Here is a 27478-nt window from a genome sequence, read left to right as displayed (position 1 = left end):
AACCTGTGGAACAGAAATCCTACTTTTAATGTAATTGTGTTATTAAATAATATCTCTCTCCTCTAAGGGCTGGAGCAGCACAAAACATTGTGACCTACGATGGCAGCTGTCTGGAAGTCGTCCCCCCCCACCACCACCCACCTACAAGAGTACTATGTAATATATTATCATTAGGGACATTTTGTTAAATTACATTTACATAATAGTAATCTAAATGACTGCTTCAGTAATTACATCATTACCTTCACAGTTAAGTAGAAAATAAAACAAAGATGTAAATAGAAATGACCTTACTTATTCGATTCCGCACTTTATTAACTTCTTCTCCAAGAGCCTTAGCTTCAGCATACCTAAAGATAAATAGAAATTAATTAACCAGAAACAAAGTATGGGCTATATGGCACACTGGTGAACCACAGAACATTTCCTAGTAACTAAAAGTTTTCCAACACCTCCATATTTCTACCCACTATGTCTAGATGTCCTGGTATGAAATGGACGGTTGCTGGGTGTATTGGTAATTCTTGAGAAATATGTCATTATAATATATATTACATACAACAATATATTAATAATCTAGCTGTAGAATTTATGTTGGCTTGTATCAAAGGAGCGAAAGTAAAACGACATTTAGTAAATTCAGTTTGTTAAGCAAATGGGACGGACAGACCCTGCTCTTGATAGCTTGAAGAGACTGAAGATAGATGGTAGATAGATAGATATGCAGATTAATAGACAGACACATAGATAAATAGATAATTGATGCTAGAAAGTAGATTCAAGTAGGTATTAAAGGCAAAGAGAGGATGCCCATGCGCAGGCTTAGGTTTAAAGGGACGTGGAAGTTGAAGTAAGGGTTAATCTGCTAGTGGGTAGTCCAACAGTTAGAAAGTTTATAGTGGAGAGTGGGGGACAGTGTGGTTAGGGTTAATGTTGTGGGGAAAGGTCACAATAAGGGTTAATGCCTTGGTAAGCTGTTAGGGTTTATTGCATTAAGGCACAAGTAGGACACAATTATACCACACATTATACACGTTTACTAGCTCCTTAATCAGCACATTGTACTTATTTATGACCTGTTTAAAATACAACCAGAAAAAGGGGTTTGTGATTCCTAATTGAAATTCTGCTAGATGCAAATAACTGTCAGTAAATGGATAATACATATAGCTTTTACACATTTGGCTTGTAAGCTACATTGTGACAGCAGATTAAGTAGAGAAGACCCATAAACCTTGTCCAAACACTAGAAAGTGAACTAGGTACACTGACCTCTAAGAATGGGCTTTTCATTGCATTGCATTCTGGGAAATGGTTGTCAACTCTGACAATAGGTGGCTGCTAGACTTGAAATGATAGCTTAAAGCAGTGCTTTCCAAACTGTGTGTCGGGACACACTAGTGTGTCGGCAGCAGTGTGTAGGTGTGTCCCTGCTTCAGCACAATTTTTTTTTTAAATTTAATATTTTTTTTTTTGGTTTCTGACTTTCCGCCTGCCTGCTACGCATATCACATGGTTGACACGTGATTGATACCTAGCGGGTCACAGATCATCTTAACCTATTGTCGCAGCTCAGTGGGAACTGAAACTATTCCCATTGGCGGCTTTGGCGGCACATTGGCTCCTGACTGCACGTGTAATCTCCTTAATTGGCTCTTGACTGCATGTGTAGTCAGTAAGTGAGACAGCAGTGTGTTTGCAGCGTGGGCAGTAGTCAATCGGACTCACCGAGCTCTGAGGGCGGCAGCTTAAACGCTGAGCTGAAGTCAGAGGGTTTTTTTTTGCAGCTAGCTCCCAGTAGTGCATTGCTGCTCCTGCTCTTGATATATGGATAGGAAGGGGAAGCTTAAAAATGCTTGATGATGAAATGCGAGTGTCTTTATCTAATATTCCACCAAATATTCAGAAATTGTGTTCATCCCATCAACCTCATACATCCCATTAAAATAGTAAGTAGCTATTTGTGTTAAACTTTTTTTTTTTTATTCTTGCACATACTTACATACTGTTACTTGTAAATACATTTCGTTATTATATTATTTATGTATGTGTCTGTATCTCTTAAAACAAGTTAGTTTAACCTCCTGTTTGCCAGTACAAATGAATTACTGTGTCGCAAAATGATGTAGGTCTAAAAAGTGTGTCGCCAACATGAAAAGTTTGGAAAGCTCTGGCTTAAAGGGACACTGAACCCAATTTTTTTCTATTGTGATTCACATAGAGCATGCAATTTTAAGCAACTTTCTAATTTACTCCTATTATCAAATTATTTTCATTCTCTTGGTATCTTTATTTGAAATGCAAGAATGTAAGTTTAGATGCCGGCCCATTTTTGGTGAACACAGTGTTGTTCTTGCTGATTGGTGGGTAAATTCACCTACCCATAAACAAGTGCTTTCCATGGACTGAACCAAAAAATAGCTTAAATGCCTTCTTTTTCAAACAAAGAAAGCAAGAGAACAAAGAAAAAATGATAATAGGAGTAAATTAGAAAGTTGTTTAAAATTGCATGCTCTATATGAATCACGAAAGAAAAAAATTGGGTTCAGTGTCCCTTTAAGTATACATGTTTAAAAAATAGAAATACTTAAAAAATAGCAAACATATCAAATACTGTTTTATAACATATTTTACATGTTTTTTTTAAATCAAAATAGACTCATGTGTTTGCTGTTATCAACAGCTGTAATAGTTCATGTTCTTTGGTTCTTAATAAGAATAAATAGTCCACATTAGATATTGGCGAGCCAGGAAGAATATGTACAGAGCCTTGAGACAATAAAAGTTTACAAAAAAGAGGAGAATAAAATAATAATAATAATAATAATAATAATAATACTAATACTAATAATACTAATAATACTACTACTAATAATAATAATAATAATACTAATAATACTAATAATAATAACAATAATAATAATAATAATAATAATAATAATAATACTAATAATAATAATAATACTAATAATAATAATAATAATAATAATACTAATAATAATACTAATAATAATACTACTACTACTACTAATAATAATAATAATAATAATAATAATAATAATGTTGGTTTGATAGGGGAATTAAGAAGGAAACAATACTGTCTACTTGTTGCAAGGACACAATAAAGCATTAGTTACAACGCTTTTTTTTTAAGGTTTGGGGAATTTTTGCCATTTATGAATGCAAAGACTCCTGCAATTTCTTGCAATCCAGGACTGGTGGGTATGTAACGTGCATATTTGTGCAGCAGGGACTGTCTCTGTTGTACCTACCTATATATACCCCTGTCCTAGGGAATTATAAATCCTATGAGCCAGGCAGCTTTGACTTAACTATATATAATATCCTTTCCTGGCTACTAAAAATATATTTGACAAACTACTAAATATTTTAGCATTCCACAAATGTTCACATGAATTTGCTAAATATTGTGAGCCAGGTTTGGTGCTCAGAAATTGGAATTTCTTTTCAGTTTTGCTGCATCACTTCCAATTGATATAACATACCATTCTTATGTCCCTTAATCTTTCATGATTCAGACAGAACATGTCATTTAAGACACTTTTAAAATCACTTCTATTTTCAAATGCACTTACAATTCTTCTGAATAAAGCCTAATCAGATTTTTCTGTATGAACCCATTGCTACAAAGCACATAATCTCGGGGTTTCTACTTGTTAATATCTCTACAAAGCAATGTGTTCATATAACACAAGAGGAAAGAGTCTTCACCATAAACTACTTTTGCTAGCTTCTGACTCACGGAGTGGGTTACATGAGTCACTGTTTTCACAAGCATATAAAAATATATGTGACCATCCACTAAATTAGCCAAGTCAGCCACTTAGACATCTAAGTATTTTGTAGGTATAGGCAATTTATGTCCACTCAACCAGGAAACCACACGGTGCATTCAGAGATCTTGCTATTATTACTGGAGCATATTGTCTGCTGTCGTGAGCCACATCTGTCCCAGTCATGAATTTACTTAAGGAGCGAAGCTCTCCTATATTTTCTACTTCTGTGCTCCAAGGATTCACATACTAATGAGACCACCTAGTTTAAAGGGGCATTAAACCCAAGCAAGCTTTAGCTAGAGAACACAATTTAAAACAAGTTTCCAATTTACTTCTATTACCAAATTTGCTTCATTTTCATGATATTCTTTGTTGAAGAGATACCTAGGGAGGGAGGTAGATATACCTAGGTAGGTAGCGTGCACATGCATGAAGCAAGACATGACAGGAAATAGTGCTGCCATCTAGTGTTTCTGCAAATGAATAGCATTACTGCAAAACTGCTATATAATGCTGCAGAGACGTGCACACTCATGAGCGTACCTGCTTTTCAACAAAGAATAACAAAAAAACGGAGAAAATTTGATAACAGAAATAAATTTGAAATTTGTTTTAAAAGGGTTTTATGATACCTCCTCATCCTGCGAACAGATTGTTTTGCTGTCCACCAATAGCACTCTGAGGGTTGTCCTTCTCAGCCAGTGAGTGTCTGTATATGATCTGTGCCTGAACATGCAACATTATTTTAGTTTAGTGTACACAATATTACTAAATACTTTTGTTGCACCATGGTTTAATAGTAATGTTTCTTCTGCATGATATAAGTTTTCTTTTTAATGTTTTGTTGCACAAATAATGACAAATATCAGATATTCTTTGCCATGACATTTTCACTCACACATTTAGCAGATTATTTTTCGCACTGAGTCATACAAACATTGCACATTCTACTTGTTAAGCTGGATCATATCCAGGAAAGTTGATTTCGCATTCCTTGGTTCGCAACTGGGGACTGGTCCTTTCTTTTGTAAAGAGCAAAGGAGCTCAGTTTTCAAGGCTGGCAGACAGAATGGGACTATTTTTGGAAACTAAGACGGCTGTCTGTGCTGCACACGTGCACTTTTATATTATGTAACTTTATGTTTTAAGCTTGCTCTTTTAAATGCCTATACCATATAAATGTTAATATCCAATTTAAAGGGAAATTAAACTCAAATCGAAATCCATCTTTCCAATATTTAATTACATATATTAGAAGAAATAATATTATTAAAAAAGTCAAAGTAATGAGAACTAAGCATGGGTATAACTTTGACAAACTATGATACAATTTTCCAATTAGGTGTCTTATGCTGGCCCATATGTGTTACCTTATTAAGAATTATAACAGTCTGTGTTCATTAACTGAACTGTTGATTCTACTTTGGACATTTTACTTGATAGCGTTTGAGTTGCATACTAATTTATTTATTTATATCTTTGTGATTGCGCACACAGAGCTCTACATTACCTTATTGCATATTATCTCATTCAAGCTCTATCATATTTTGCACAATATAGTTATCTGGGTGAATTCTGTGTATCTGCATATAGCGCTTTATATGGTTTCCACTTCTTTCTTTGCACACACACACTTTATATATATATATATATATATATATATATATATATATATATATATATATATATATATATATATATATATATATATATATATATATATATATTTTTTTTTTTAAGGAAAAACATAATGTATGCTTACCTGATTTAAATTTATTTCTTTCCAGATATATTGAGTCCACAGCATCATCAATTACTAGTGAGGATATCACTCCTGGCCAGCAGGAGGAGGCAAAGAGCACCACAGCAAAGCTGCTATATATGTCACTTCCCTTATCCATAACCCCCAGGCATTCAGCCAAAGGAAAACAGAAAAAGAAGATAATACAATGGTGTAGAGGTGCCGGAGGTGTTAGAAAAACTTAAAAATAACTGTCTTAAAATAAAGGCGGGCCGTGTACTCACTATATCCGGAAAGAAGTAAATGTATCAGGTAAGCATAAATTATGTTTTCTTTCCTAACATATAGTGAGTCCACAGCATCATCAATTACTAGTGGAACCAATACCCAAGCTAGAGGACACAGATGATTAGGGAGGGACAAGACAGGTAACCTAAACAGAAGGTACCACCGCTTGAAGAACTTTTCTCCCAAAAGAAGCCTCAGCCGAGGCAAAAGAATCAAATTTGTAAAATTTGTAAAAAGTATGCAGAGAGGACCAAGTTGCAGCCTTGCAAATCTGTTCCACAGAAGCTTCATTTTTGAAAGCCTAAGAAGAAGAGACAGCCCTAGTGGAATGAGCTGTGATTCTCTCAGGAGGTTGCTATCCAGCAGTCTCATAAGCCAAATTAATTAAACTCTTCAGCCAAAGAGAAAGAGAAGTAGCCATATCTATCTGACCCTTGCATTTCCCAGAAAAACAAAATGCAGAAGACTGGCGAAAATCCTAAGTCGCCTGCTAGTTGAATTTCAAAGCACACACAACATCCAAGTTGTGTAACAAACGTTCCTTATGAGAAGAAGGATTAGAACATAGACAAGGAACAACAAATTCCTGATTAATATTCCTGTCCAAAATAACTTTAGAAAGGAAACCTAACTTAGTTCGAAGAACCACCTTATCAGCATGAAAGATAAGATAAGGGAATCACAATGCAGTGCTGAGAGTTCTGAAAGCAGAATAAAAAGCAACAGGAAACAAAACCTTCCAAGATAACCTCTTAATATCTAAGGAATGCATAGGCTCAAACAGAGCCTGCTGTAAAACCTTAAGAACAAGGTTAAGACTCCATGGAGGAGTAACAGGTTTAAACACAGGCCAGATTTTGACCAAGTCCTGACAAAAAGATTGCACGTCTGGCACATGCGCCAGACGCTTATGCAACAAAATAGAAAATGCAGAAATCTGACCCTTTAGAGTACTTGCTGCCAAACCCTTCTCCAGACCCTCCTGGAGAAAAGACAGAGTCTTAGGAATCCTGACTCTACTCCAAGAGAAACCTCTGGATTCACACCAAAATAGATATTTACTCCATATCTTATGGTAAAACTTTCTAGTCTCAATGACTGACTCGGAAAACCCACACTTAGACAAAATTAAGCGTTCAATCTCCAAGCAGTCAGCTTCAGAGAAAACGAGATTTGGATGAAGGAAAGAACCCTAAAGTAGAAGGTCCTTCCTCAGAGGCAGTGTCTCAAAGGTGGAGGAGATGACATATCCCCTAGGTCTACATACCAGATCCTGCGAGGCCACGGCAGTGCTATGATAATCACTGATGCCCTCTCCTGATTGATACGAGCAATGACTAGCGGAAGGAGAATGAATGGAGGAAACAGGTATGCCAGACTGAAAATCCAGGGAACCACTAGAGCATCTATCAGAGTGACATGCTAATCCCTTGACCTTGAACCGTACCTCGGGAGCTTGGCATTCTGCCGAGATGCCATTAAATCCAGCTCTGGTAACCCCCACTTGAGGGTTAACCTTGAAAACACCTCCGGAAGGAATTCCCACTCCCCCGGATGTCTGCTCATAAAATCTACTTCACAATTGTCCACTCCTGGAATGTGGATCGCGGATAGACAACAGATGTGGGTCTCCGCCCACTGAATAATTTGAGCCACCTCTATCATGGCCAAGGAACTCTGAGTTCCTAACTGGTGGTTGATGTAAGCCACTGAGGTTATGTTGTCCGACTGGAACCTGATAAACCGGGCTAAAGACAACTGAGGCCAAGCCAGAAAAGCATTGAAGAATGCTCTCAGCTCTAGGATATTTATGGGAAGAATTGACTCTTCCCAAATCCAGAGACCCTGACAGAGATGTTCCTGAGACAGCCATCACTGAAGAGATTCTCTTGTCGCCTGATCCAGATTTGTTCGTTGAGACTGATCCGCATAATCCCTTATCCATTGCCCTAGCATGCACAATTGCAGAGCTCTGAGAAGGAGCCGACCAAATGGAATGATGTAGAAAAAAGCTATCATCAGACCAATTACCTCCATACATTGAGCCACTGACGGCCAAAGCAAGAACTGAAGGACAAGACAAGAATAAAAAATCTTGGACTTTCATACCTCTATCAGAAAAATCATCATCGATAGGGAATCTATTATGGTCCCTAAAAACACAACCTTTGTAGCTGGAACAAGGGAACTCTTTCCCAGATTCACTTTCCATCTGTGGGATTGAAGAAAAGACAACAAAATATGTATGAGATATGTATGTTTGTTGAAAAGATGGCGCCGGAACCAGAATGTCATCCAGGTAGGGTGCCACTGCAATGCCCCAAGACCGGATTATTGCCAATATAGCCCCCATAACCTCTGAGAAAATTCTGAGGGCTGTGGCAAGGCCAAACAGCAGAGCTACAAACTGAAAATAATTGTCCAAAAAGGTGAATCTCAGAAATTTGTGATGATCGCTGTGAATGGGAAAATGAAGGTAGGCATCCTTTAGGTCTATGGTCGTCATGAACTGACCCTCTTGGACCAAGGGGATAATGAAACAGATTGGAATAGAATCCCAGACCCTTTTCCTGAATTGGAAATGGAACTATCACTCCCAGGTCGGAAAGATCCTGAACATACTTTAAGAATGCCTCTCCTTTAATCTGGTCTACAGATAATCTTGAGAGGAGGAACCTACCCCTGGGAGCAAATGTCCTGAGTTCTAGCTTGAAACCCCGGGATAAAATGTCCACCGCCCATGGATCTGGGACATCCCATATCCAAACTTGAGCGAAATGAGTAAGTCTGCCCCCACCGGATCCAATCCCAAATCAGGGGCAAACCCTTCATGCTGACTTGGAATCAGCTGCAAGTTTCTTTGATCACTTCCCGTTGTTCCAAGACTGACTGGGTTTCCAAGAAGGCTTGGACTGTTCCTGCTTGGAAGAGGGAGGTGAAGGCTTACCTCTGAAGTTATGAAAGGAACAAAAATTACTCTGACGTCCTTTCTGTCTATTCTTCTTATCTTGTGGCAGAAAAGATCGTTTTCCACCTGATATAACTGAAATTACATCAGCCAGGCCAGGTCCAAACAAGGTCTTACCCTTGTAAGGGATCGCAAAAAGCATGGATTTAGATTAAACATCTGCAGACCAGGATTTCAACCATAAAGCTCTGCGAGCTAGTACAGCAAAACCAGATATTCTTGCTCCCAACTTAATGACTTGTAAGGAGGCATCTGTGAAAAAGGAATTGGCTAACTTAAGAGCCTTACTCCTGTCCTGGATCTCCTCTAATGGGGAGACTGCCTGAGTAGAATTAGACAACACATCAAACCAGTAGGCAACCGTACTGGTGACACTGGCAATACACGCTGAGGGTTACCATTGGAGACCCTGATGGATATACATCATCTTTAGCTTCTTGTCCATTGGATCCTTAAAAGAACAGCTATCCTCTATGGGAATAGTGATTCTCTTGGCCAAAGTGGAGATCACTCCCTCCACCTTAGGAATCGTCTGCCACAACTCCTTAATGGAGTCAGCTATTGGAAACATTTTCCTGAAAATTGGAGATGGAGAAAAGGAAATTCAAGGCCTCTCCCACTCCTGAGCAATAATCTCTGTAGCACGGTCTGGTACAGGAAATACCTCCACCTCAGAGGGAACATCAAAATAATTATTTAACTTACTAGATTTCATAGGATTGACTACGATAGTCATATCGGAGTCGTCCAAGGTAGCCAAAACCTCCTTTAGCAACAGACGGAGGAGTTCCGGCTTAAACCTGAAGGATACAACTTCAGCATCAGGAGAAGGAATTATACTGTCCGAGTCCGAGATTTCACCCTCAGATGCTACCGATGTGCCTACCTCCTCAGACCTCTGAGATAGAACAGCCTGGATAGCCACAACCGAATCAGAAACCTTAACTAAATCTTTAAATTTCCTCTTGCGGTTTCCCTGAAACATGGGAAAAGCAGACAACGCCTCAGAAACCGCAGAGGATACCTGGGCGGCAATGTCTTGCAAATAAACTACAGGAGCGTGAGAGGAACCGCAGAGCACTGCATGTGGTTACAATAGGGACTGGGACGCTTGAGGAGAAAGCTGCAGTAATTCTGATACAGGAGAAACCTAAACAGCATCAACCTTAGAGGATAGTGGCTCAACAACAAAAAACCCCCACAAAAAAAACAAATTATTTTATAAAAAAAAATCTTACATGAAAAACAAAAAGGTAGAGGGGGTTCTACTTGGATAGCAAAGCAAAGTGTGTATGTAACAGCTAGAAAGGCCTCTAGTTCCATAATGCAACTAACAATATATTTAACTCACAATTGATACTGTCTCGTTAAGGCTTAAATCAAGTTATTTCAAAACAAGGTTTATTTATTTAACATGCAAAAAATATATACCCCCTTTATAGGCACACTCTACACCTCAACAAAACTGCTGAGGTGCCTACCTGCCCCAGAAGACCAGATTCCTAGCTGCTGGAACATATAGGAAACCTGGGTGGCAATGTGTCCATAATGCAACTAACAATATATTTAACACACAATTGATACTGTCTCGTTAAGGCTTAAATCAAGTTATTTCAAAACAAGGTTTATTTATTTAACATGCAAAAAATATATACCCCCTTTATAGGCACACTCTACACCTCAACAAAACTGCTGAGGTGCCTACCTGCCCCAGAAGACCAGATTCTTAGCTGCTGGAACATATAGGAAACCTGGGTGGCAATGTGTCCTTACAGTTCCGGACTACTCCGGAGCTCTAAAACCAAAGTCGGAGCTATCCGATACTGGAGCTGGTAACAGTACGTGTCACCACTCCGGAAACTCTTAAATAGAAGGCGCTAGAAAGTGCACGCTTCTGACTGCCGCCTCAGAAGGGAACCACCTTTCTTTGTACAGAGGCAGTCCCGGCGGCCATAATGCAAATAAAGAAAACGGCAAACATGTTGCCTGTTAAAACAACCGCATGGTCGGTAAGAGTGTCCTGGACCGGTAACAATTAAACCGGAAGAAGGAAAAAACAGACTGAGCCACCAATGAGCCGGGCAATTAACCCTGAAATGCCCAGATCCCCTAATCACCCTTAGTGCCTGCTAATCTGCCATAATAGATCCTTAAGAGGATCAAAATAAAGTCTAAACATCCCTTTTTCTGCAGCAAGAAGCTGCTTAAAGTGCCAGTGTCCTTTGTAGCTCAAAGAAAAATATGGCACTTACCTGTAAGTAAGGCTTTCCGGCAGTAAAGACAGCTCACCCGGTGGACCTGTGAAGAAAGAAAGATTAGAGTAAACTTACTCAGGCTTTCTGAATAGGGCAGCAATCTGTTGAGAGGCACAGTAAGGATTTTACCCCACAAGTTCCCAACTGCTTAAAAGCCACCACTGCCCTACTGAAGAGACTGATGTGGGGTACGGCTAAACACAAGGAAAGATCAGAGCAAAACTACTCTGCTTTTAAAATAATAAAATCTTGATTGAAGTAAACTTCTTTTCAGACACCAAAAAATACTTCACCTCCTCCTTGCACCACAGGCAAAGAGAATGATTGGGGGTTATGGGTAAGGGAAGTGACATATAAAGCATCTTTGCTGTGGTGCTCTTTGTTTCCTCCTGCTGGCCAGGAGTGCTATTCCCTCTACTAATTGATGATGCCATGGACTCACTATATATTAGGAAAGAAAAGGTTACTTTCCTGGGATTAGTAGTGTGGAACAATAAGAAAAACTGTGGGTCTCGTTATTGGTGCAACTACAAATAAAGCCATAACCATTATTATAAATTACTCTATGGCTTAGAACAGTTAATCATCCGGTTCCATCTAACAGCATTCCTTCCTTAGTTATGTATACAAAACATGTGTTTAAATCCCCAAGGGATATATGTTTGTTGAGATTTATTGGGAGTCAACTTTACATTTATAAAATTGTTACATATTTCTTAGGTGATGGTACAAAGTTCGCAACAACTGATGGCTTTATGGGTGATTTCTTATTGTACTGCAAATAAACAACGTACTGCTAAAACACAATATTCTGCTTACTGTGTCTAGTAATGGAATGTTTGCACCTTGTATGTTCACAACAAGAGCTTCACTGATGATAGAGAGCTGTTTTAACACATTGCTACTTCATTACGCCACACTATATAGTGTGCACTTTGTTCATACCCAGATGGTAAGTGTGAAACATTGTGATACAACCACTTGATCTTACATTAGGCTGGTACAGCACAAGATAAGGGTATAAAATGTAAAAATTGGGCATTACAATTTAATATGATTAACAAAAAAACAGATGACCTTGTGCATTCCCCCACCCACACACACACACCTAATGCTGGAGGTGTTGCTGTATACCAAATTAGTTGTGGGAGTTGTCCTTATTATAATAAATAATCTTCCCCTAAAGGATGCGTTGTGCACAAACATATACATCCTGTTATCTTCAAAGTCAATTTAAACCACTTTAGATTAAAGGCAGGTTTCTAATATATAAACACAATGCTCTATTCTATTAAGGCATTCTCTTCTTTCACTATATGTTTAATCACATGAATAGGGATTGACCCCTCTGGAAACTGAGTAGCAGCAAGGCAGGGCTGTAGACAGGGTCGGCTGTGGCAGAGATTGGGTGTTCTGTGAAAAGGTTAGATGTGACATGGGTAGGGTCAGGTGACCTGAAGGACATTAACTTGAAAGGAAAATCTGCAGGAGGACAGATATCCCAAAACAGGCCTGTCCTGCAAAATGTCAGCTGACTGGGGAGCTCTACATGCCTACTACCAATAGGAGTTGCTACCACATGTAGAGAGTGTGTGTTTAATCTCCTTGCCCAATGTGCTAAGAATAATATGGCTGCACTTCATTGACAAGACCCATAGAAGGCTAAAGCGATCGTCTGGGGCTGTCATGTTCCTTGTTCAAAGAAGGATTGTCTGGTATTTTGGGACTGTACTGACATTACTCGGCGGGATCAGATTTATGTAATTCAGGAAAGTTCTCCTCTGTGAAAAGCACAATTGGGCTAACAGAGGCTGCTCCTGGGTGGTAACTTGGCATAGAACAAGCTACTGAGTAGTTGTTCCTTCCTGGTAGAGCACTTTTCTTTCTGTATGCATGTGTTTCTATCTGCAGGGTTTATATATATACATACAGGTAGCCGTCAGTTTACGCCGGGGTTAGGTTCCAGGAGGAATGGTTGTAAATAGAAACCATTGTAAATTGAAACCCAGTTTATAATGTAAGTCAATGGGAAGTGAGGGAGTTAGGTTCCAGACCCCTCTCAAAATTGTCATAAGTAACACCTAATACATTATTTTTAAAGGTTTGAAATTAAGACTTTACATGCTAAACAGCATTATAAACCTAATAATATAGATTATATCATCATCAAACTAAGTTTAATGAACAAAAACATTTGCTAAAAATCACCTAATAAAATAATTACACAACAGATTGCATCATCATCAAACTAAGTTTAAAGGAACATGAAACCCACATTTTTTCTTTCATGATTTAGAAAGACTATGCAATTTTAAATAACTTTCTAATTTACTTCTATTATCTAATATGCTTCGTTCTCTTGATATCCCTTGCTGAAAAGCATATCTAGATAGGCTCTGAAGCTGCTGATTGGTGGCTGTACATAGATGCCTTGTGTGATTGGCTCACTCATGTGCACTGCTATTTCTTCAACAAAGGATAGCTAATGAATGAAGCAAATTAGATAACAGAAGTAAATTGGAATATTGTATCTGAATAATGACAAAAACTATTTGGGTTTAATGTCCCTTTAATGAACAAAAACATTTTTTTACTTGCATTTTTCTGCAAACAGTTCTCTGCATTGTTAGCATGTTAGATAATATTGGGTCTGCACCTATTTTATGCATTTCAATCTGCAGTGATTAATAGGCAGTTAGGCACCCTCACCTCAAGCAGCTGGATAGGAAGATAATAGGGAAGTGGCTGCAAGATCTTGCTCGATAGGTCTAGTTTGATCTGTGTACACAGATCAATTTCAGGCTGTTAAACTAGCTTAAAGGGCCAGTAAACCTAAAAAATAATGTTATACAGTATAATTCTGCACATAGTGCAGAATTATATAACATTATATTAGCAGCAGCTTTATAAAACCTAATATTCCCTGTGAATTTTTATAAAAAAAGACTGTTTTTCAGACCCGCTCTCTGTGCTCTTCTGAGCAGGTCTGTTTTTATCACAGAGCGGATCTGGCCAGCTGTCTAGTCACAGCCAGGTCCGACCGTTCCATTATACTCAGTGCAGCTCGCTCCCGCTGTCAAACAGAACAGTTTACAGGGAATATTAGGTTTTATAAAGCTGCTGCTAATATAATGTTATATAATTCTGCATTATGTGCAGAATTATATAACATTATTTTTTAGGTTTACTGGCCCTTTAACTTTGCTGAAACACAAGCGGACAGCTCCACCTACTGGCTATTTTAATTAGTGCACTGATTTTTAATGCATTTTGATAGCAGTCCCATGACTTAAAAAAAGGTTGTTATTCTGAAACGGCGCAAATTGAACCGGCGTGAACCGAGGGCCACCTGTATGTATGTGTATATATATATATATATATATAAAAGGGGACTTATTTACAAATACAATTGTCTAGCAACATAGAGATTTTTTTTATTTTTTCCTTAGATTATCCCTATTTTTTAAATCTATTCTACCTATCTCAATATTTATCCATTATCTATCCATCCAATATCTATTTATTTTTAATATATTTATCTATCTATTTATCCATCCAGCCATTATCTATTTTCTATTTATCTATCCATCTAGATAGATGTGTCTTAGCAACATGTTGTTTATTTGCAGTACAATAAGAAATCACCAATAAAGCCATAGACAACAGTTGAGAACTTTGTACCATCACCTAAAACATATGTAATGATTTTTTAAATGTCAATTTGACTCCCAATAAAATTCAAAAAAGTATCCCTTGAGGATTCAAGCACATGTTTTGTACATAACTATGGGAGGAATGCAGTTAGATGGAACAGGATGATTAACTGTTCCAAGCCATGGTCACATTTATAATAGTGGCTATGGCTTTATTTGTAGGTGCACCAATAACAAGACCAACCGTTTGTTTTAGTGTTACTATAGATCCCTGATAGCTAACTTTTTTTTCTGACATTTGAAATAGATCTTTTATTTTAATTTATGGATTGAAATAGCTTAGATATCTTTTCATCCTGCAGTAATTTATTACTAAACTGCTGGGACACTACACAATTCTTTCCACACAAACAGATGCACATGTTGTCATATACATACAGTACATAGTATATGTGACAGACCCTTCGGTCAGGACTGAAAGCGTTAACTTTATTTTCTAAATACAAGTTTGCTGGCATCAGCTATAATTAAGTTAGTGATAAACATTCCATTGTTTAATCACCTCTAGAGAGCAGACGCCTAGTGATAAGAAAAGCCAAGTGTGTGTCTTGTGTTTAAGTTGTTATCAGCTTGAGCAAGGTATTCTATTGTATCATGTCAAAGGGTGTGTTCCCTCCATCTAATGTACAACATTCTTTCAACCCTCCATCTGGGGGTCTGACCTGCATAAATACTGGGCATATGGCCCTTAATAAAGTTCACTTTGTTTTACCTTGAATGTGGAGCCTGGTCTCATGTTTGAGGGGAAATACTGGCTGGGTTGTGAGTTGCTGATCCCATATTCAGGACATTGTTCATCTGGTGTTAACCCTTGGTACACTGTTGGTACCGTAACAATTGGTGGCAAGCGACGGAATGAACCTTATCGCCCAGAAGAGCAACTACACAAGCCAGTAACCTCAGGAAGAGGGGGATTATTACAATACTGACAAAGATGGAAAGAGTACCAGGGACCGTAGGAACCAATGGGCTCAGCATATCAGACAGAACCCCCGAAGAAGCAAGTTTTGACCGGGCTGTCAAAATAAGACTGGCACATTATGGCCCCAACCCATCTGCGGAAATTATCGACCGGGTCATAGCAGCTGTGGAGGCCAACCTACTTCGCCAAAGCGGCGCTGCAGCAGCCCAAGACACAGCAACCCCAGTGGAAAAAAGAAAAGTAAATTTTGCAGCTTTTAAAAACTTCCTGGAAACAGAAGGAGAGATTGATGGGTACCTTGCGGATTTTGAGAGGCAATGTGCACTACACAAGGTACCCGCAGAGGACTGGGTCACAATATTATCCGGAAAATTATCCGGCCAGGCCAGTGAGGCTTTTCGGGCCATTCCAGATGAGGAAGTCGGGAATTATAATACTGTAAAAGAGGCTCTGCTCTCCAGGTATGCGGTTGCGGTTCAGAGACACTGTTAAAGTAGCTGGAGATTCCTACCTTGAGTGGGCATGTAAGGTGGCACCGCACAGCAGCTCACTGGATAGCGGGGTGCCAAGCCGTATCTGGGGAAGAGGTGCTGCAGCTATTCCTGTTGGAACATTGCTTCGACAAGTTACCCGCAGGAGTTCGAGAGTGGGTTCGGGACCGTAAACCCTCTACCCTGCATGAAGCGGCTCGCTTGGCAGATGAGTATACGGATGCCCACAAACTGGACACTGCTACCATTAAGCCCCCTGCTAGAGTGGAGTACAGACCCCCAGTCACCCCAGCAGCTGCCAGTTACCAAACCCCGGCGCACCGCTATACCACACGGCCTCCGGCCACAAACTACCCTCAGAGAGCCCGGTTCAATTTGCGGGGCTACTCACAACCTATTCGGTGCTTTGGATGTAAGCAACTAGGGCACAAAAGACCAGAGTGTCCCCTAAACACAGCGAACCAAGCACAGTCCTGGAGAAGACCCGCCGGCGGAATCCCACATAATCCTCAGCCTGCGGCCCGCTACATAGAGGCGCAAGAATGCTGGGGCAGCCTACATGAAGCAGACCCCGTGCAAGCTGCCCACCGGAATAACCGGCAACTGGTTAAAGTGAATGGGAAGGAGGTCAGTGGTCTACGGGATACTGGTGCTACCATGACCTTGCTTCGAAAGAACTTGGTGTCTGAGAAACAGCACACTGGAGACACTGTGGCTGTGAGGGTAGCAGGGGGCACTGTGTTCCGCCTACCTGTTGCCAGGGTACATTTGGATTGGGGAGTGGGCGCTAGACCTGTGAATTTGGGGTCAAGAAGGACTTACCTGCTGATGTTCTCCTTGGAAATAACTTGCCCCCCCTTGTTTCTGCCTATGCTCCCATGGGTCCCGCTGATGTTAACCCTGTGACTACCCGTGCCCAGATCCGTGCAGCAGAGACTGACCCACCTGCTGCTAAGCCCCATGACGCTGAGCTCAGTAAATCTCTATCCGCTATTGATACGTGGAAGTCCCGTTACAATGCACTGATGAAGGAGAAGAGTCACGTAGAGGATGAAATGGTCACGTTAAATAATCATGTAACAGTGCTAGCGGGAGAGAAGAGGAGTGCAGAGGAAAAAACATAATTTATGTAAGAACTTACCTGATAAATTCATTTCTTTCATATTAGCAAGAGTCCATGAGCTAGTGACGTATGGGATATACATTCCTACCAGGAGGGGCAAAGTTTCCCAAACCTCAAAATGCCTATAAATACACCCCTCACCACACCCACAATTCAGTTTAACGAATAGCCAAGAAGTGGGGTGATAAAAAAGTGCGAAAGCATATAAAATAAGGAATTGGAATAATTGTGCTTTATACAAAATCATAACCACCACAAAAAAAGGGCGGGCCTCATGGACTCTTGCTAATATGAAAGAAATGAATTTATCAGGTAAGTTCTTACATAAAGTATGTTTTCTTTCATGTAATTAGCAAGAGTCCATGAGCTAGTGACGTATGGGATAATGACTACCCAAGAAGTGGATCTTTCCACACAAGAGTCACTAGAGAGGGAGGGATAAAATAAAGACAGCCAATTCCTGCTGAAAATAATCCACACCCAAAATAAAGTTTAACGAAAAACATAAGCAGAAGATTCAAACTGAAACCGCTGCCTGAAGTACTTTTCTACCAAAAACTGCTTCAGAAGAAGAAAATACATCAAAATGGTAGAATTTAGTAAAAGTATGCAAAGAGGACCAAGTCGCTGCTTTGCAGATCTGGTCAACCGAAGCTTCATTCCTAAACGCCCAGGAAGTAGAAACTGACCTAGTAGAATGAGCTGTAATTCTCTGAGGCGGAGTTTTACCCGACTCAACATAGGCAAGATGAATTAAAGATTTCAACCAAGATGCCAAAGAAATGGCAGAAGCTTTCTGGCCTTTTCTAGAACCGGAAAAGATAACAAATAGACTAGAAGTCTTACGAAAAGATTTCGTAGCTTCAACATAATATTTCAAAGCTCTAACAACATCCAAAGAATGCAACGATTTCTCCTTAGAATTCTTAGGATTAGGACATAATGAAGGAACCACAATTTCTCTACTAATGTTGTTGGAATTCACAACTTTAGGTAAAAATTCAAAAGAAGTTCGCAACACCGCCTTATCCTGATGAAAAATCAGAAAAGGAGACTCACAAGAAAGAGCAGATAATTCAGAAACTCTTCTGGCAGAAGAGATGGCCAAAAGGAACAAAACTTTCCAAGAAAGTAATTTAATGTCCAATGAATGCATAGGTTCAAACGGAGGAGCTTGAAGAGCTCCCAGAACCAAATTCAAACTCCAAGGAGGAGAAATTGACTTAATGACAGGTTTTATACGAACCAAAGCTTGTACAAAACAATGAATATCAGGAAGAATAGCAATCTTTCTGTGAAAAAGAACAGAAAGAGCAGAGATTTGTCCTTTCAAAGAACTTGCGGACAAACCTTTATCTAAACCATCCTGAAGGAACTGTAAAATTCTCGGTATTCTAAAAGAATGCCAGATAAAATGATGAGAAAGACACCAAGAAATATAAGTCTTCCAGACTCTATAATATATCTCTCGAGATACAGATTTACGAGCCTGTAACATAGTATTAATCACAGAGTCAGAGAAACCTCTTTGACCAAGAATCAAGCGTTCAATCTCCATACCTTTAAATTTAAGGATTTCAGATCCTGATGGAAAAAAGGACCTTGTGACAGAAGGTCTGGTCTTAATGGAAGAGTCCACAGTTGGCAAGAGGCCATCCGGACAAGATCCGCATACCAAAACCTGTGAGGCCATGCCGGAGCTACCAGCAGAACAAACGAGCATTCCTTCAGAATCTTGGAGATTACTCTTGGAAGAAGAACTAGAGGCGGAAAGATATAGGCAGGATGATACCTCCAAGGAAGTGATAATGCATCCACTGCCTCCGCCTGAGGATCCCGGGATCTGGACAGATACCTGGGAAGTTTCTTGTTTAGATGGGACGCCATCAGATCTATTTCTGGAAGTTCCCACATTTGAACAATCTGAAGAAATACCTCTGGGTGAAGAGACCATTCGCCCGGATGCAACGTTTGGCGACTGAGATAATCCGCTTCCCAATTGTCTACACCTGGTATATGAACCGCAGAGATTAGACAGGAGCTGGATTCCGCCCAAACCAAAATTCGAGATACTTCTTTCATAGCCAGAGGACTGTGAGTCCCTCCTTGATGATTGATGTATGCCACAGTTGTGACATTGTCTGTCTGAAAACAAATGAACGATTCTCTCTTCAGAAGAGGCCAAAACTGAAGAGCTCTGAAAATTGCACGGAGTTCCAAAATATTGATCGGTAATCTCACCTCCTGAGATTCCCAAACTCCTTGTGCCGTCAGAGATCCCCACACAGCTCCCCAACCTGTGAGACTTGCATCTGTTGAAATTACAGTCCAGGTCGGAAGCACAAAAGAAGCCCCCTGAATTAAACGATGGTGATCTGTCCACCATGTTAGAGAGTGTCGAACAATCGGTTTTAAAGATATTAATTGAGATATCTTCGTGTAATCCTTGCACCATAGCTTCAGCATACAGAGCTGAAGAGGTCGCATGTGAAAACGAGCAAAGGGGATCGCGTCCGATGCAGCAGTCATAAGACCTAGAATTTCCATGCATAAGGCTACCGAAGGGAATGATTGTGACTGAAGGTTTCGACAAGCTGTAATCAACTTTAGACGTCTCTTGTCTGTTAAAGACAGAGTCATGGACACTGAATCCATCTGGAAACCCAGAAAGGTTACCCTTGTCTGAGGAATCAAAGAACTTTTTGGTAAATTGATCCTCCAACCATGATCTTGAAGAAACAACACAAGTCGATTCGTATGAGATTCTGCTAAATGTAAAGACTGAGCAAGTACCAAGATATTGTCCAAATAAGGAAATACCACAATACCCTGTTCTCTGATTACAGACAGCAGGGCACCGAGAACCTTTGTAAAAATTCTTGGAGCTGTAGCTAGGCCAAACGGCAGAGCCACAAACTGGTAATGCTTGTCCAGAAACGAGAATCTCAGGAATTGATAATGATCTGGATGAATCGGAATATGCAGATATGCATCCTGTAAATCTATTGTGGACATATAATTCCTTTGCTGAACAAAAGGTAAGATAGTCCTTACAGTTACCATCTTGAACGTTGGTATCCTTACATAACGATTCAATATTTTTAGATCCAGAACTGGTCTGAAAGAATTCTCCTTCTTTGGTACAATGAAGAGATTTGAATAAAACCCCATCCCCTGTTCCGGAACTGGAACTGGCATAATTACTCCAGTCAACTCTAGATCTGAAACACATTTCAGAAATGCTTGAGCTTTTACTGGATTTACTGGGACACGGGAAAGAAAAAATCTCTTTGCAGGAGGTCTCAACTTGAAACCAATTCTGTACCCTTCTGAAACAATGCTCTGAATCCAAAGATTGTGAACAGAATTGATCCAAATTCCCTTGAAAAAACGTAACCTGCCCCCTACCAGCTGAGCTGGAATGAGGGCCGCACCTTCATGTGGACTTAGAAGCAGGCTTTGCCTTTCTAGCTGGCTTGGATTTATTCCAAACTGGAGATGGTCTCCAAACTGAAACTGCTCCTGAGGATGAAGGATCAGGCTTTTGTTCTTTGTTGAAACGAAAGGAACGAAAACGATTATTAGCCCTGTTTTTACCTTTAGATTTTTTATCCTGTGGTAAAAAAGTTCCTTTCCCACCAGTAACAGTTGAAATAATGGAATCCAACTGAGAACCAAATAATTTGTTACCCTGGAAAGAAATGGAAAGTAAAGTTGATTTAGAAGCCATATCAGCATTCCAAGTTTTAAGCCATAAAGCTCTTCTAGCTAAAATAGCTAGAGACATAAACCTGACATCAACTCTGATAATATCAAAAATGGCATCACAGATAAAATTATTAGCATGTTGAAGAAGAATAATAATATCATGAGAATCACGATGTGTTACTTGTTGCGCTAAAGTTTCCAACCAAAAAGTTGAAGCTGCAGCAACATCAGCCAAAGATATAGCAGGTCTAAGAAGATTACCTGAACACAGATAAGCTTTTCTTAGAAAGGACTCAATTTTCCTATCTAGAGGATCCTTAAACGAAGTACCATCTGACGTAGGAATAGTAGTACGTTTAGCAAGGGTAGAAATAGCCCCATCAACTTTAGGGATCTTGTCCCAAAATTCTAATCTGTCAGACGGCACAGGATATAATTGCTTAAAACGTTTAGAAGGAGTAAATGAATTACCCAAATTATCCCATTCTTTGGAAATTACTGCAGAAATAGCATCAGGGACAGGAAAAACTTCTGGAATAACTACAGGAGATTTAAAAACCTTATTTAAACGTTTAGATTTAGTATCAAGAGGACCAGAATCCTCTATTTCTAAAGCAATTAGGACTTCTTTAAGTAAAGAACGAATAAATTCCATTTTAAATAAATATGAAGATTTATCAGCATCAACCTCTGAGACAGAATCCTCTGAACCAGAGAAATCATCAGAATCAGAATGATGATGTTCAGTTAAAAATTCATCTGTAGGGAGAGAAGTTTTAAAAGATTTTTTACGTTTACTAGAAGGAGAAATAACAGACATTGCCTTCTTTATGGATTCAGAAACAAAATCTCTTATATTATCAGGAACATTCTGCACCTTAGATGTTGAAGGAACTGCAACAGGCAATGGTACTTTACTAAAGGAAATATTATCTGCTTTAACAAGTTTGTCATGACAATCAATACAAACAACAGCTGGAGAAATAGCTACCAAAAGTTTACAGCAGATACACTTAGCTTTGGTAGATTCAGCACTTGACAGCGATTCTCCTGTAGTATCTTCTGACTCAGATGCAACGTGAGACATCTTGCAATATGTAAGAGAAAAAACAACATATATATAAAGCAAAATTGATCAAATTCCTTAAATGACAGTTTCAGGAATGGGAAAAAATGCCAAAGAACAAGCTTCTAGCAACCAGAAGCAATAAAAAATGAGACTTAAATAATGTGGAGACAAAAGTGACGCCCATATTTTTTCGCGCCAAATAAGACGCCCACATTATTTGGCGCCTAAATGCTTTTTGGCGCCAAAAATGACGCCACATCCGGAACGCCGACATTTTTGGCGCAAAATAACGTCAAAAAATGACGCAACTTCCGGCGACACGTATGACGCCGGAAACGGAAATAGAATTTTTGCGCCAAAAAAGTCCGCGCCAAGAATGACGCAATAAAATGAAGCATTTTCAGCCCCCGCGAGCCTAACAGCCCACAGGGAAAAAGTCAAATTTTAAGGTAAGAAAAATGTTAAAATGCATTATCCCAAATATGAAACTGACTGTCTGAAAATAAGGAAAGTTGAACATTCTGAGTCAAGGCAAATAAATGTTTGAATACATATATTTAGAACTTATAAACAAAGTGCCCAACCATAGCTAGGAGTGTCACAGAAAATAAGACTTACTTACCCCAGGACACTCATCTACATATAGTAGATAGCCAAACCAGTACTGAAACGAGAATCAGCAGAGGTAATGGTATATATAAGAGTATATCGTCGATCTGAAAAGGGAGGTAAGAGATGAATCTCTACGACCGATAACAGAGAACCTATGAAATAGACCCCTTAGAAGGAGATCACTGCATTCAAATAGGCAATACTCCTCACATCCCTCTGACATTCACTGCACGTTGAGAGGAAAACCGGGCTCCAACTTGCTGCGGAGCGCATATCAACGTAGAATCTAGCACAAACTTACTTCACCACCTCCATCGGAGGCAAAGTTTGTAAAACTGAATTGTGGGTGTGGTGAGGGGTGTATTTATAGGCATTTTGAGGTTTGGGAAACTTTGCCCCTCCTGGTAGGAATGTATATCCCATACGTCACTAGCTCATGGACTCTTGCTAATTACATGAAAGAAAGCGCGTTTAGAACGTGAATCTCTGCTAGACAAGCTGCACCGACAGACTGCAGAAAACACCAGCTTGAGAGTGGAACATGAAACATTAAAGACAAACTTAGTGGAGGAGAAGCTGACGCTGGCTCATAGTGAGGTGCAGCAACTCAAGGGCACCCTATGTCAGTATGAAGGGATTGTGGATACCTATAAAGAGCAAATACAAAAAACTCGTAAAGAAGCTGATGAGATTTTGAAGGACTATTTAGCCCTGGTCTGGGCACTGAAGAAGTTGAACCCTTATTTATACGGGCAGGAATTATCTCTCATAACGGGAATACAGATGGATTGTCCTGGCAAACTGACATGCCTACCACCTCCTAGTCCGGTCATCCCCAGGTTGACCCGCCAAAGGGTCAAGCCGGGTCTGCCGGAGTGTTCCACAAGGGGGGAGCTATGTGACAGACCCTTCGGTCAGGACTGAAAGCGTTAACTTTATTTTCTAAATACAAGTTTGCTGGCATCAGCTATAATTAAGTTAGTGATAAACATTCCATTGTTTAATGACCTCTAGAGAGCAGACGCCTAGTGATAAGAAAAGCCAAGTGTGTGTCTTGTGTTTAAGTTGTTATCAGCTTGAGCAAGGTATTCTATTGTATCATGTCAAAGGGCGTGTTCCCTCCATCTAATGTACAACATTCTTTCAACCCCCCATCTGGGGGTCTGACCTGCATAAATACTGGGCATATGGCCCTTAATAAAGTTCACTTTGTTTTACCTTGAATGTGGAGCCTGGTCTCATGTTTGAGGGGAAATACTGGCTGGGTTGTGAGTTGCTGATCCCATATTCAGGACATTGTTCATCTGGTGTTAACCCTTGGTACACTGTTGGTACCGTAACAGTATATATCAGTGATTGAATACACAGGGATAAAAAGCGCAACCTGTAACCATGTTTTTCACCATGCTGCACATTCCCTAAAACAACAATTTAATTTATCAATCTGCAAAAACAGCTTTGGGGCCCCAGCATTTCAGTCACACTTGAATAACCTGTCTTCAAACTTGCCAGAAACAGCAGTTATGAAGCAGCGGTCACAAAGACCGCTGCTACATAACCTGTCCGCCTGCACTGAGCAGGCGGACAGAGATCGCCGGATATCAACCCGATCGAGTACGATCGGGTTGATTGACACCCCCTGCTGGCGGCCAATTGGCCGCAAGTCTGCAGGGGGCGGCGTTGCACCAGCAGCTCTTGTGAGCTGCTGGTGCAATGCTGAATACGGTGAGCGTATTGCTCGCCGTATTCAGCGAGGTCTGGCGGACCTGATGCGCAGTGTCGGATCAGGTCCGCCAGACCTTAATAACTAGAGGCCTATGTAACTATATATCTATGTATCTATCTATATATCTATCTATCTATCTATCTATCTATCTATCTATCCACTCACAAACACATGCTTTTATAAACAAAGCAGAGAATAATGCATTGAAAATCTGCAACACTTTAAATGTACTCTGTGAAAAAATAATGTTCATTAATGTACATTTGGCATATTCATATAAATGTGGCTTACATAAAATTACATGTACGTATATATTTTAACTTGGGACATTTTGTTATTCAAAACTGCTGCAGAAATAGTTGCTTTTCAAATTTCTTTTCCAAAATAACTATTGCTTTATTGTGTTGACTAAATACACACAGAGAGAAGCACACTCACAGGAACGAACAACTGGCTCAATACTATTGTTAGCCTGTTCTATGGCGATTTACCACCTGGGTGCAGCTTCTTTTTGCCCTGTAATGCTTTTCACAGAGAAGAACTTTCCTGTAGTATATCAGTTTGATCCCGCCTATTACGGTCAGTCCAGCGCCAAAATACCAGGCAATTCCTCTCTGAACAAGGAACACAGCAAACCCAGATGATCGTTTTGGCCTTCATTGGGCCTCATCAGTGAGGTGTAGCCATATTCCTCTAAGCACACTGAGCAAGGAGTCCACATCAATATTATATGAAGGAAGAGAAAGCTGCCCACTTGCCACAAGGCTGGGGAGACAAGGTTCAGGATAGCGAACCTCGTCCGTTCGCCATATAATAAATGGAGCCCATAAAATTGTTTTGCAATTTGTAACCCCTAATCTGCCGCTCCGGACATCGCCGCCACTATAAACATATTAACCCCTAAACCGTCACACCCCCGCCTCGCAAACACTAGTTAAATATTATTAACCCCTAATCTGCCGCCCCTAACATTGCCGCCACCTACATTATACTTATTAACCACTACTCTGCTGCCCCCAACATCACCGCCACCTACATTATACTTATGAACCCCTAATCTGCTGCCCCCAACATTGCCAACACCTACATTATACTTATTAACCCCTAATCTGCTGCCCCCAATATCACCGCCACCTACATTATGCTTATTAACCCCTAATCTGCTGCCCCCAACATCACCACAACCTACATTATACTTATAAACCCCTAATCTGCTGCCCCCAACATCGCTGACACCTACATTATATTTATTAACCCCTAATATCCCTCCCCCAATGTCGCCGCAACCTACCTACATTTATTAACCCCTAATTTGCCACCTCCAACGTCACCACCACTATTCTAAATTTATTAGCCCCTAAACCTAAGTCTAACCTTAACACCCCCTAACTTAAATATAATTTAAAAAAATATAAATACAATTCCTATCATTAACTAAATTATTCTATTTAAAACTAAATACTTACCTGTAAAATAAACCCTAAGCTAGCTACAATATAACTAATAGTTACACTGTATCTAGCTTAGGGTTTATTTTTATTTTACAGGCAAGTTTGTATTTATTTTAACTAGGTAGAATAGTTACTAAATAGTTATTAACTATTTAATAACTACCTAGCTAAAATAAATACAAATTGACCTGTAAAATAAAACCTAACCTATGTTACAATAACACCTAACACTACACTACAATTAAATATATTCCCCCCCACTAAATTACAGAAAATAAAAAAAAACAAATTACAAGATCTTTAAACTCATTACACCGAATCTAATAGCCCTATCAAAATAAAAAAGCTCCCCCAAACAGTAAAACCCACCACCCACATAACCAACCTCCCAAATACAATCCTAACTAAAAAAAAAATAAGCTCCCCATTGCCCTGAAAAGGGCATTAGGATAGGCATTGCCCTTAAAAGGGCATTTAGCTCTATTGCTGCCCAAAGCCCTAACCTAAAAATAAAACCCGCCCAATACACCCTTAAAACATCCTAACACTAACCCCCAAAGATTCACTTACCGGGAGAAGTCTTCATCCAAGCGGCAAGATATCCTCAACGAAGCGGGCAGAAGTGGTCCTCCAGATGGGCAGAAGTCTTCATCTAGGCGGCATCTTTTATCTTCATCCTTCATCCAATTGAAGAGGATGCTCCCCGCTGGATGTCTTGAAGATGGAGCCGCTCAGCGTCGGAAGGATAAAGATAGAAGATGCTGTCTGGATGAAGACTTCTGCCCATCTGGAGGACCACTTCTGCCCGCTTCGTTGAGGACATCTTGCCGCTCGGATGAAGACTTCTCCCGGTAAGTGAATCTTCGGGGGTTAGTGTTGGGATTTGTTAAGGGTGTATTGGGTGGGTTTTATTTTTAGGTTAGGGCTTTGGGCAGCAATAGAGCTAAATACCCTTTTAAGGGCAATGCCCATCCTAATGCCCTTTTCAGGGCAATGGGGAGCTTAGGTTCTTTTGTTAGGATTTTATTTGGGGGGTTGGTTGTGTGGGTGGTGGGTTTTACTGTTGGGGGGGTTGTTTGTATTTTCTTTTACAGATAAAAGAGCTGATTTATTTGGGACAATGTCCCGCAAAAGGTCTTTTTAAGGGCTATTGGTAGTTTAGTTTAGGCTAGGTTTTTTTTTTTTTTTTTTTGGGGGGGGGGCTTTTTTTATTTTGATAGGGCTATTAGATTAGGTGTAATTAGTTTAAAGATCTTGAAATTTGTTTTTTATTTTCTGTAATTTAGTGTTTTTTGTGTGATTTAGCTAATTTTATTTAATTTATTTAATTGTATTTAATGTAGGGAATTTATTTCATTGTAGTGTAGTGTTAGGTGTTATTGTAACATAGGTTAGGTTTTATTTTACAGGTCAATTTGTATTTATTTTAGCTAGGTAGTTATTAAATAGTTAATAACTATTTAGTAACTATTCTACCTAGTTAAAATAAATACAAACTTGCCTGTAAAATAAAAATAAACCCTAAGCTAGATACAATGTAACTATTAGCTATATTGTAGCTAGCTTAGGGGTTTTTTTTACAGGTAAGTATTTAGTTTAAATTGGAATAATTTA

The 27478-nt window shown here is 39.6% G+C and overlaps 1 protein-coding gene across 1 annotated transcript in view; it reads right to left on the bottom strand.

Annotated features, from left to right (window-relative positions):
* Nucleotides 1-27478, bottom strand: part of KIF6 (kinesin family member 6) — an 872665-nt gene that overhangs the window by 132185 nt on the left and 713002 nt on the right. The window contains exon 15 of the mRNA XM_053712809.1: nucleotides 295-350. Coding sequence (XP_053568784.1) covers nucleotides 295-350 — 56 coding nt within the window. The remainder of the gene's footprint in view (nucleotides 1-294; nucleotides 351-27478) is intronic.

The sequence above is a fragment of the Bombina bombina genome, chromosome 4, assembly GCF_027579735.1.
Source record: "Bombina bombina isolate aBomBom1 chromosome 4, aBomBom1.pri, whole genome shotgun sequence".
NCBI classification, from domain to species: domain Eukaryota; kingdom Metazoa; phylum Chordata; class Amphibia; order Anura; family Bombinatoridae; genus Bombina; species Bombina bombina.
This window is presented reverse-complemented; position numbering and strand designations above follow the sequence as displayed.